Raw genomic sequence first — 13113 nt, 5'->3', positions numbered from 1 at the left:
AACACACACTGCACTCCAACACACACTGCATTTACTGTAAACACACACTGCACTCCAACACACACTGCATTTACTGTAAACACACACTGCACTCCAACACACACACTGCACTCCAACACACACTGCATTTACTATAAACACACACTGCACTCCAACACACACTGCATTTACTGTAAACACACACTGCACTCCAACACACACTGCATTTACTGTAAACACACACTGCACTCCAACACACACTGCATTTACTATAAACACACACTGCACTCCAACACACACTGCATTTACTGTAAACACACACTGCACTCCAACACACACTGCATTTACTGTAAACACACTCTGCACTCCAACACACACTGCATTTACTGTAAACACACACTGCATTTACTGTAAACACATTCTGCACTCCAACACACACTGCATTTACTGTAAACACACACTGCACTCCAACACACACTGAATTTACTGTAAACACACACTGCACTCCAACACACACACTGCACCCCAACACACACACTGCACTCCAACACACACACTGCACCCCAACACACACTGCATTTACTGTAAACACACACTGCACTACAACACACACACTGCACTTCAACACACACACTGCACTTCAACACACACACTGCACTCCAACACACGCTGCATTTACTGTAAACACACACTGCTCTCCAACACACACACTGCACCCCAACACACACTGCATTTACTGTAAACACACACTGCACTCCAACACACACTGCATTTACTGTAAACACACACTGCACTCCAACACACACTGCATTTACTGTAAACACACACTGCACTCCAACACACACACTGCACCCCAACACACACACTGCACTCCAACACACACTGCATTTACTGTAAACACACACTGCACTCCAACACACACACTGCACCCCAACACACACACTGCTCTCCAACACACACTGCATTTACTGTAAACACACACTGCACTTCAACACACACACTGCACTTCAACACACACACTGCTCTCCAACACACACTGCATTTTCTGTAAACACACACTGGCACACACTAGCTGACTAATCTGTTGGTGTTCTGTGGTGTTTATTTATTTTATGTTTTTTTGGTCGTTATTTCTGTGTGTCTGTCTGTAAGTTATTAACTGAACACTTATTAAACTACAGCTTGTGAGAAGTGCCAGTGTGCAAGAAACAGTCCCGGTACGCCAAAGAATAAAATGTTGAGGTGCGTTCCGGCCCACTTCAAGGACTGCTACAAACTAATTAAATCACCAAGTTAACATACTACAAACCAAACAAACTGCAAACTAATTGAACTACAAACTAATTAAACTACCAAGTAAACATACTACAAACTAAACAAAATGCAAACTACTTAAACAGCAAACAAATTAAATTACAAACTAAACAAACTGCAAACTAATTAAAATACCACGTAAACAATCTGTAAACTAATTAAACTACAAACTAGTTGTCTATTATGATGTTGTGTGTTTTTCTGATGGACCCCGAGTCTGACAATACTGTTGAACTGAACTGAACTAATTAAAATACCAACTAATTAAATTACCAAGTAAACAAACTGAAAACTAATGAAACTGCAAACAAATTAAACTACAAACTAAACAAACTGCGAACAAATTAAACTACAAACTAAACAAACTGCAATCTACTTAAACTGCAAACTAATTACATTACCGAGTAAACAAACGGCAAACTAATTAAACTACAAACTAATTCAACTACCACGTAAACAAACTGCAAACTAATTAAACTACAAACTAGTTGTCTATTATGATGTTGTGTGTTCTGATGGACCCCGAGTCTGACAATACTGTTGAACTGAACTGAACTAATTAAAATACCAACTAATTAAACTACCAAGTAAACAAACTGAAAACTAATGAAACTGCAAACAAATTAAACTACAAACTAAACAAACTGCAATCTACTTAAACTGCAAACTAATTACATTACCAAGTAAACAAACGGCAAACTAATTAAACTACAAACTAATTAACCTACAAAGTAAACAAACAGTAAAATCATCAACAGTTTCAGAAGAGTGTGTCGTGTGTTGGTTGTGTGTGAAGGCTGCAGGATGTGGAGGGTGGAGGAGATGCCCTCCTCTTCCTCCTGAGCAGGACAGGATGTCAGTGAAGGAGAGGGGGCTGATTTAACACCCTGTCCTCCAGAGGTGCATTATGCCTGAAGATAAGTACGGGAAGGAGGAGGGGATGGTGTAAATTTAAAGACTTTGCAAAGACAACAGAAGTGTCAAGTCCTCCATCACAAACAGAAGCATTCTTAGAAACCGTGAGGGAGAAATGTCTGAAAGGAGAGTTAGTTTTTTTGATATCTTATGAACGAAAAGCACACAAAACATTCAATGTTTGACTTCCCTAAAAAGTTTTTAAAAACTGAAAATCCAAAGACCTGCCAGCACTTCCTAAAGACTGCAGTGTTCAGCCTCAGCTCTGTCTAAACAGGCAGCACGTTATTTAGTTGTTAGTCACTCCAGCAGCGAACATCAGAGCTAACGGGTCATCAGGTGTCAGCTCTGTTTGCTTTATGCCAGGGCTTTTTTTTAAAGAAACGTGGATTCTTAATGTTTGATGCTTTGCTGTTTGCTTTTGATTTTGTTAACATTCGTCAGATCGTCTCTCCTGTTCTGCTATCAAAGAGCCATTGAACAAACATTTCAGTTTTAAATAAAAAAAAACTGTTCTGTAAAGTCCTTGGGGAGTAAAAGCTAACTGTAACAAGCTGGCTGAAGTGGTTTTGGTCTATGAACAGCCAATGGCAGTACTCCTTTCAGAAGGAAGAGAGCTTACCTCCATAGATACCACATACAGTTTTACTAATTTTTCTCCAGGCCCTCTCCTGTTTTTTTCTGTCTTTACAGTAACGACAGCCTATAATTAACAAAAAACAACCATGTAGGTTGTTAGTTACCACACCATTATGACCCCACTGACGTCTGTTGTACAACAGCGGCAAAGATAGAAGTACTGTGACGTATTAGAAATAGCAAGAAAGTCCAGGCATGGAGGTGGACAGGGTGGGTGTATAGATGGGTGGATGAGTGGATGGATGGATGGATGGATGGATGGATGGATGGAAGGATGTGTCGATGGATGGATGGATGTTCGGATGGATGGATGAATGCGTGAAAGGATGTATAGATGGATGGATGGATGGATGGATGGATGGATGGATGGATGGATGGAAGGATGTGTCGATGGATGGATGGATGTTCGGATGGATGGATGAATGCGTGGATGGATGGATGGAAGGATGTGTGGATGGATGGATGCGTGGATGGATGGATGTGTGGATGGATGCGTGGATGGATGGATGAATGCGTGGATGGAAGGATGTGTGGATGGATGGATGTGTGGATGGATGTGTGGATGGATGGATGTGTGGATGGATGTGTGGATGGATGGATGGATGAATGCGTGGATGGATGGATGCGTGGATGGATGAATGCGTGGATGGATGGATGGATGCGTGGATGGATGGATGAATGCGTGGATGGATGGATGAATGCGTGGATTGAAGGATGTGTGGATGGATGGATGCGTGGAGGGATGAATGCGTGGATGGATGGATGCGTGGATGGATGGACGAATGCGTGGATGGATGGATGCGTGGATGGATGGATGTGTGGATGGATGAATGCGTGGATGGATGGATGGATGGATGGATGGGCCAAACCCAGAACTTTCACACAGGAGAACACCGTTTGAGTCCCATCTGAAACCAAGTAAATGTTGAGTTTTATGTTAAATAGCTTTACTAACTTCGTCACATGATTATCATAGCGTACATACTTTAACCCAAACTACAATGTTTTCCTAAACCTAACCAAAGTGTGACCGTTTCACCACGTTTAAGTCGCTGGACCGGGACAGTCAGTGCTCGTATTTGTCGTTTTGGGTGGCTTTGATGACCTATTTTGTCATTTAGTTTTGAGCCGAGGGTGCGTAAAGACGTTGAATCGTAGAGCTCTAGGTGCCCATGAAAATAAGTCTGTCCTGTTATTTCTCAGTGACGTCAGGAGGATCTCAGCGCTGATAGGCCCTCGTAAAAGTGTCACATGAATTTTCTGCTCAACTTGAAACATTTTCAGTTCGCCAGAAAGAAATTTGTGGTTTCAAAACTTGATTTGCTTCAATTACACTTCAATTTCGATTAATGAATGTGTTTTTATTGCTCATATGTGGTTTGAAACTAAATAAACCAAGACATGAGATCATCTTCTTCTCTGTGTATTATTGTTATTAATATTTTTAGTTAAAGTTCTGATAATGAAATATCTGAGATGTTTACACCTCCTCCTCCTCCTGTAGCTGGGTGTTTTCTTCTTCAGGTTTATTAGAACAACTGAACATGTGGGATGTACTCTGGTATTTCCGACAGACCAGCATTTCCACGTCGGTCACCAGCGCCGAGAAGTCCTTCACTCTGAAACCACAACAATTGAATAGAAGGAAGCGCTGCTCGCTGACTTTTTTCCTCCCACAAAGACTCACTTCCCTTCAGCTCTTCTGTTCTGTTCATCTGGAGCTGGAGGACGCACGAAAACCGCAGTAGAGAAACATGGACACCCTGATTCTGGTTTTATTGGTGTTGGTGAGCTTCAGCTGTGTGTGTAAGTACTGTACGTGTTGGTGTTTATCTTATCTGTGGACTGAGACAGACTAACATGACATCAAACTTTAATCCATCCTGTGTCAAAAAGCTTTTCAAAGTCTGATTCTGTCAGAAGCTTCACTAAGTACGCTGTGTAAAGACTCTGTACCAGGGAAATACTTAGAGGGTACATGTTACTGTCTTGTTCCCTGGTACTCATACAAGTACCTCAAAAGTGTTTGATTGATACCCTGATACACTAAATAACTACTCACTGTAATTTATAATCTAGTAATATTGACTGTGTTGGTTGTTAATGTGAAGTGAAAAGAAGTAACTGCTCACCATTAACAATTAAAGTAACAACTATGATATTTTCATTAATCCATGTTCACTAAATGAGCTGTGTGACGTTGTGTTTTATTATATATCAAAGGAAGTGGTACCTTTAAAAGTAATATTACCACACCATGTAGAAATAATCTGTTAAATAATAAAAGCCTTTAAATGGTCCTGCTTTAAACATTTTACTTTAAAAAGTACAAAAGAATCAAAATCTATTTAATGTACCGAAAGTAAAAGTACTCCTCATGCAGATGTCATCCAGGTCATAGTTTTCCAAGGTGGGTTAAAATTATTGGCAACTGGACTTGGCTGAACATAATTCAGGATACTTTATGTAATGCTGAGTAAGTTAATGTGTTAATATGTTTTGTTTTAATAATATGAATCTTTGAAGTATCTAAAGTTTGTGGAAAAATATAAAAGAATAAAACACCATCAAGGAGGAAAGATATAAAATTGAGTTTTATGTACACAGCTCAAGTAAATGTACTTTTCACCACTGCTGATCAAGCTGTGGATTTGAGATAGGAGTAAAGCACGTGAGAAGGAGTCAGACTGCATGTTTTATTCGATCACTTCTATTAGTATCAAATGATGAAGAGATCTGTTAATGTCCACAGCAAGAGAAACCTGCTTCAGCGTCCGTATGATCAGCTGCCTGCTGACTGATTAGCTGAGTCACACATTAAAGTGATTTAACTATACAGATACCTGCCGCTGAAACCTCTGACTCCACCACACTGCAGGGGAGGTGGATTCATGTGTGCTCCTCAGAGGATTTAAAAGCATCCGGGTCTTTCTAGAATTAACGTCCTGATTATCCGCTCACGTTACTGTCCACTGGTTTTAAAGGGAATTTTTCCTCAGTAGACACGCTGCTTTTAAAATAGTTTTCTGTCGAGCTTCCCCGCTGTATTGGGTGGCGATGGAGTAGTGGATGAGGCACATGCCTTTGGCGTGAGAGACCCTGGTTCAATCCCCCATTATGACCCATCCACCATTGTGTCCCTGAGAGAGACACTTAACCCCTCGTTGCTCCAGAGGTGTGCGACCTCTGACATGTATAGCAATTGTAAGCTATGAAGAAATGTACTGGGCAGAAAACAGTATTTATCCTCGCTAAATGATCAGACAGACTCTGGGTTTTAGTAACCTTTGTGTTGAACTTGTGTCTCCTCAGCCAGCTTCCTCGTCATGTTGACCACGAAGAGCTTGTGTATGCAAACCCGAAGTCAGGACGTCATCCTGGGACCCTGTGATGTCACTAACCCTGCCCAGCAGTGGGAGTGGCTGGGCGGAGCCAGGCTGATCCACGTTCAGTCCTCCAGGTGTCTCTGGGCCGATCCCAGCCCTCACCTGCCGCCCCACGCCCGCCTTGCAAAACTCAGAGACTGCAGCGCAGCGCCGGCGTGGAGCTGCCACAACACTGATGGAGCGTTTGGATTGGTCGAGACACGCATGTACCTTAAGAAACAGGGACCAAGGGTGGTGATCGGAGGAAACCGATCACAGCTGTCAGAGTGGAGGAAGTACTATGTCGACTCAGGAGGGAATCAACTGATGACGTCTTTATGCTCTGAAACAGGTGAGAGGAAACAGAACCGTTAAAGGTCTGATAACCAGAACCGGGCAAACCTGACCTATGAATACTTTCTGATTAATACAATGCTTATATCTAAATGTTAACACCAAGGTGGTGCTGCACCTGTAACCACACCCAGCAGTGATGTCACAGCGTACTAACAGACCCTGGAGTACACTCCTACATCACTGCAGCAAGCTGAGCAGTTTAACCAGTGTGAAGATGAGCCGGAGCTGCAACCTGTCCCTATAGGTTTATAATGTTTATTACAACCCATGTTTATGTTTTTAGCGACCTCTTGTGGTTGTACAATGGTAGCAAAGGAGGAAGTCAGAAGACGTATTACGTATTACGTAAAGCCAAAGTCCACATGAGGAGGCAGTATGGGGTGGTGGATGGTTCAGACCCAGGACTTTCCCACAGGAGAACGGCCTTTGAGTCCCGTGGGAAACCAAGTAAATGTGGAAATACTTTGAGTTTCATGCTAAGTTGGATAGCGCTGCTGACTTCTGTCATGTGACTATAATTTTCCTGACTTGAAGCCATACCACGATCTTTTCCTAAACCTAACCGAACTACAACCCTTTTTTACTTACTTTACAAATACCGTTTAACACGTGATGTAACTTAGGTCACGGGACTTACGTAACATCCGCTAAGTCTGTCACAGGACAGACTCGGAAAAAGTTTGGGTGTAAACTGTTGGTTTGAGCACTGTCGTGGAAAACCAGCACGGCTTCTTCCGTCATCGTAACTTTGTAGTTTTTTAGCTTCTAGTTTTGACTGTTTGAGGAAAGGGGAAGCACCATCAAAGTCACATAAGCAACAGCAGGTACCCCCCCAACCACTTCCCTTTCTTCCCACCCCTCTGCCCCCTTACATGAAGAACCAGGGCAGACCACGTACAGCTGTTTTTGTATTTGGATCTAAGAACCTTTGACCAAAATTAGCTTTTCCTCTCCAACCCGATCCCTCCGCTGTCCAGGAACCCCTATGACCATAATAGACACTAAACAACAACATTCAGACACAAAGAGATTATATAAATATGCCAATTTCATTTGTGAAAATATCCACAGAAATAGCCCAGAGTATTCACAAAGTAAATATATCAATTAACCAAACGAATAAACAAATGTATAACTTTCTAAACAAATTCAAATACAAACACAGCTGAAAAAGACAGTTCACCACAAATATTTATAATAAGACATCCATATATATATAAAAACCTTTATTTAAACCGAAAAGTCTCATTGAGACAGTCTCTTTTACAAGGGAGTCCTGTATAGCACAAGTAAAACACCATTTTCAACCATGAGTTAAAAAAAACAGTACATTACATAATACAAAAGTTCAAATACAATACAAAATAACACAAAATGTACAAAATATTTACATGGACAAAAATGCAATGAATTAAATATATATATAAAAAGAAAATAAAAAGACTAAAGAACTAGAGATCTAACTACTGCTAATCAAAAAAGACATCAAAAACAAGTGCAGTTAGAATGTCTGATATTTGTTTAAAAGCAGCTAAAGAAATCATACCTTGCAAAGTAGTCCCACACTACATCTTAAACGATACTTTGCACGTGAGAAAACGTTAAACAGATATAAGAAGGCAAAAGACCTAAAATGGCTTTATAAATGAATTTTCTCTAGGAACTAGAGAATAATATTTTGTGTTTTAGCACGATGTAACCCGACTGTAGAAAGCTCCTTTTGAATCACTTCTGGAACAGAACCAGTCGGGCTCCCTACAGCATGTATGTAGCTAGTTCCCCCGTGATGTTACAGATATGTTAACTGGCGCGTGGAGTTATCTAACAACTAAAGAGCAGGCTTTAGCTCTTTTGTGACCTTCCATTGAAAACAGTTGGCAACACTGCTAATGGCATTCCCGAAAGCCTCGGCTGTCTTTTGTGTTTAGTGCCAATGTTAGCATGCTAGCCATCAGCATATGTTAACAGGGAACTTGTTAATTACAAAGTGGTGTACATGGCTGAGTTCAGGATAGTCAGAGGATGACTCTACTGACTTCCCTCACATTGTTGCTGGTGTCCGTTAGTTTACTCAGTCAGGCAGGAAAAACGTCAGCAGTGTTTTTCCTGTCAGAGTCTCACCCAACATCTCAGAGACGCACTGAAGCTGGTCACATATCATACCCAGCGTTTTTCACTTCACACTTTGAACCAAACACTGAAGCACATTGTTTGAATTTGTGAAAGGGGCGTGTTCAAGCTAACACTGGTGTTATAGAGTCCTACGACGGTGGTTCAGCGAGTGACTAGCAAGTCAGAGCCCAAGTGCACGACACAGGTGAGCTGACGTCACTTTGCATGAGTTTAATCCAAAACACGCAAACATTTAAGGACAAGGTAACGAGCAAGGCGGGACCAGGACCAGGTGGAGCACCTGAGGTAATCAGACACAACACACACAGCCAAGCAGGTGACAGGAATCAGGGAAGTAAACCCAAGGAGCACAGGCAGACAGAAACCGAGCGTGAATCAAGTAAACCAAGGCACAGATCAGGATTGCGACACATAGCCCACTACTTTGAATTATGAATCATGTTTTTATATTTTTTATTTGCTCCCAAGTCCGTTTCACACAGCCTGTCGCAGCCGTTAAAATAAATGGGTTTCATTTTTCTTATGTCAGGCTGAAGATTATGAGCATATAGTTTGGTCGGCCTATTGAAATCAAGTTTAATATGAATGCGTTCATTTTAGGTTAGTGGCTATCGTGTATTATAGAGACTGGCTACCTGGGCAGGTAATGTGGGCGAGTTTTCAGCAGCCTAAATGTTGAGATTCAGTCTTTCGACCACTATTTGAGCACCTTTTATGGCATGAATGGATTTTTGGTTTTGTTGCTTTTTGAAGTTAATTTAGAACAATGTTTGGGACACTTCTGAGTACGTTAAATAAATAAATCTGATTTCTGAAGTGACAAGAAGTTGTTAAAGTGAGTTGGAACAACCAATTATTCAGTGCCCGAGGCTTTGAATGTGGAAACGCCACAACACACATCAAACTGAAAGACTAAGGCTGAAATTGTACACGGCACGGTGGTGCAGTGGTTAGCACTTTTGCCTCACATGGTCGTGGGTTCAAACCTCAGTTGCCCCAGCCTTTCTGTGTGGAGTTTGCATGTTCTCCCCGTGACTGTGTGTCTCCGGCCTCCTCCAACCATCCAAATACATGCAGGCTAGGTTGGTGACTCTAAAATTGTCCTTAGGTGTGAATGTGAGTGGTTGTTTGTCTATGCGTGGCCCTGCGATGGATTGGCAAACTGTCCAGGGTGTATGCCACATTTCGCCCAATGTAAATTGGGATTGGCTCCAGCCCCCCGCGACGCAGGATAAGTGGTTGACGATGGATGGAAATAATATGGATATTGGCATTCAAACTGTTGGTGATAGTCTGTCTTCCTGTATGTGTCAGCTGCAGCTTGACTTATCGAGTTGATAAGCTGCTTCGTGTGACTGTCTATCCTGATTGAGATTGTTAGGGTTAGTGAAGCAGATTACAGAAAGATATCCTGCCTCTGGTGAACTCGCTTCGTGGTACAGGTCACTGCTCTTTTGTTTATGTTTTAGTTATGTTTCTCAAGTCCGTTTCTCCCTATTTTTCAGACACAACTCCTATCTCCACCATGTTTTATTCATCCACACATAAACCACTGGGACTCTCCAGCACCGTCTACACCATCAGAAGTCCTGCCATGACCGTCACTAATGAACGATTATCAAACACAGTAAAAACCCACAGAACCACCAGGCAGGTCACCGCCTCAGACGTCCACAGCTCAATAACCAACACAGCTTCAGCATATGTGGACGATATCACCAAACCTCGAACGGGGAGGTCGTTAACAACAGACGTCAATCCTGACATTTCCACTTCAGTCAAAGAGCTGTCAACTTTAAATGGCAGCCATGTTGTCAGTCCAGCCGTATTCACCACTGACCGATCTACAGACGTGTCGGAGAGTTCGTCAGCTAGAAATGTCCCCTGGCTCGGGAACGAAGCCGAGACGCCAGCAGTGCACCAAGATGTTTCCACCACGTCCTCTTCAACTGGAAATGAACCTGAGTCAACTGAGACTGAAGCTGTGACGTTGGTTTCCTCCACAGTTTCCTCAGAGACAAACACAAGTGACACGATGGATCTCCTGGTCACCTCTGAGGTCACTTCTGATGCTACCGTTGGTTTATCTGCTGCTTCTGATACAGAGTCAAGCCAAGATACGAGTTATACAACACATTCAACTACTGACAACAAGACCTACCTTTCACCTGCATCCACCACACCTACACCTCCTACGACTGCTCATGTACCTTCAACAGCAGATATGAATTCTACATCAATCATGGAGACAGATCCACCATCAAACCCTCAAGCCCGGCAGACAATTTCTCAAACTTCACCCATAGTTACCTCAACGCTGCCGACAGTCTCTACAGTTCATCCAAAAATCCCAACAAGCACCACGACTGATGGTGCTCCACCGACATCTCCAACATCCGGGGATACATCTATAGGAAGGATCTCCACCTTAACAACTATCCCACCTACGAGTCCGACAAACACACCTACAACAGCAACCAAACCCACAACCACCCCTGTAACTAAACCCATTACAACCACAACTGAACCTACTACCAGCCCTGTAACTACACCCATTACAACCACAACTGAACCTACTACCAGCCCTGTAACTACACCCATTACAATCACAACTGAACCTCCTACCAGCCCTGTAACCACACCCATTACAACCACAACTGAACCTACTACCAGCCCTGTAACCACACCCATTACAACCACAACTGAACCTACTACCAGCCCTGTAACCACACCCATTACAACCACAACTGAACCTACTACCAGCCCTGTAACCACACCCATTACAACCACAACCGAACCTCCTACCAGCCTTGCAACCACGTCCATTACAACCACAACCAAACCCACAACCACCCCTGTAACAAAACCTATTAGAACCACAACCAAACCCACAAACAGCCCTGTAACATCCATTACAACCACAACCAAGCCCACTACCAGCCCTGTAATCACCTCTATTACAACCACAACCAAACCCACAACCACCCCTGTAACAACATCCATCACAACCACAATCAAGCCCACTACCAGCCCTGTAATCACCTCTATTACAACCACAACCAAACCCACAACCACCCCTGTAACAACATCCATCACAACCACAATCAAGCCCACTACCAGCCCTGTAATCACCTCTATTACAACCACAACCAAACCCACAACCACCCCTGTAACAACATCCATTACAACCACAACCAAGCCCACTACCAGCCCTGTAATCACCTCTATTACAACCACAACCAAACCCACAACCACCTCTGTAACAACATCCATTACAACCACAACCAAACCCCCAACCAGCCCTGTAACAATACCCATTACAACCACAACCGAACCCACAACCACCTCTGTAACAACATCCATTACAACTACAACCGAACCCACAACCACCTCTGTAACAACATCCATTACAACCACACCCAAACCCACTACCACCTCTGTCACCGAACCTGCAACTACATCCACTACAACACGTACAATCACAGCGACCACAACCATCAGAACCACACCCATTGCAACAACTATCCAAACCACACCACCCATCACTCCAACTACCACCACAACAAGCACAACAACACCTGCAGCTACAACAACAACCAGAACAACCGCAGCTCCTCCGCCGACTACTTCTACACTTCAAGCCACAACCTCAGGATTAACCACTGTTACACCTGTAAGTATTCCTTTTACATTTGTATCGCTGTTTGCTGGTATTTAATTACTAATGGTAAAATAATGAAAAGAATACAAAACAGCACCCAACACAAACAATGAGACAATAAAATAAAAATTCAATGACCCGATCACCTATATATATATATATGACACTCCACCTATATATCACACTGCACCAATATATATTACAGTACACCAATGTATATCACACTGCACTTATATATATGACACTCTACCTATATATCACACTGCAGCTATATATATCACACTGCAGCTACACCAATGTATATCACATTCCACCTATATATCACATTCCACCTATATATCACACTGCATCTATATATCACACTGCACCTATTTATCACACTGCACCTATTTATCACACTACACCTATATATATTACACTGCAGCTATATATATTACACTGCAGCTATATATATTACACTGCAGCTATATATGTATCGCACTCCACCTATATATATCGCACTCCACCTATATATATCGCACTCCACCTATATATATCGCACTCCACCTATATATATCGCACTCCACCTATATATATCGCACTCCACCTATATATCGCACTCCACCTATTTATCGCACTCCACCTATTTATCGCACTCCACCTATTTATCGCACTCCACCTATTTATCGCACTCCACCTATTTATCGCACTCCACCTATTTATCGCACTCCACCTATTTATCGCACTCCACCTATTTATCGCACTCCACCT

The 13113-nt window shown here is 42.5% G+C and overlaps 1 protein-coding gene across 1 annotated transcript in view; it reads left to right on the top strand.

The window, feature by feature from the left end:
- The first annotated feature begins 4444 nt into the window (after positions 1 to 4444).
- LOC123961519 (receptor-type tyrosine-protein phosphatase beta-like) overlaps positions 4445 to 13113 on the top strand; it is a 59685-nt gene continuing 51016 nt past the window's right edge. Inside the window, exons 1-3 of the mRNA XM_046036988.1 lie at positions 4445 to 4653; positions 6160 to 6564; positions 10208 to 12375. Of these exons, the coding sequence (XP_045892944.1) occupies positions 4602 to 4653; positions 6160 to 6564; positions 10208 to 12375 (2625 nt within the window). The 5' untranslated portion in view covers positions 4445 to 4601. The remainder of the gene's footprint in view (positions 4654 to 6159; positions 6565 to 10207; positions 12376 to 13113) is intronic.

The sequence above is a fragment of the Micropterus dolomieu genome, linkage group LG22, assembly GCF_021292245.1.
Source record: "Micropterus dolomieu isolate WLL.071019.BEF.003 ecotype Adirondacks linkage group LG22, ASM2129224v1, whole genome shotgun sequence".
In the NCBI taxonomy this organism is placed as follows: domain Eukaryota; kingdom Metazoa; phylum Chordata; class Actinopteri; order Centrarchiformes; family Centrarchidae; genus Micropterus; species Micropterus dolomieu.
The sequence above is the reverse complement of the archived record's forward strand: the minus strand, read 5'-3'. Positions and strand labels throughout refer to the sequence as shown.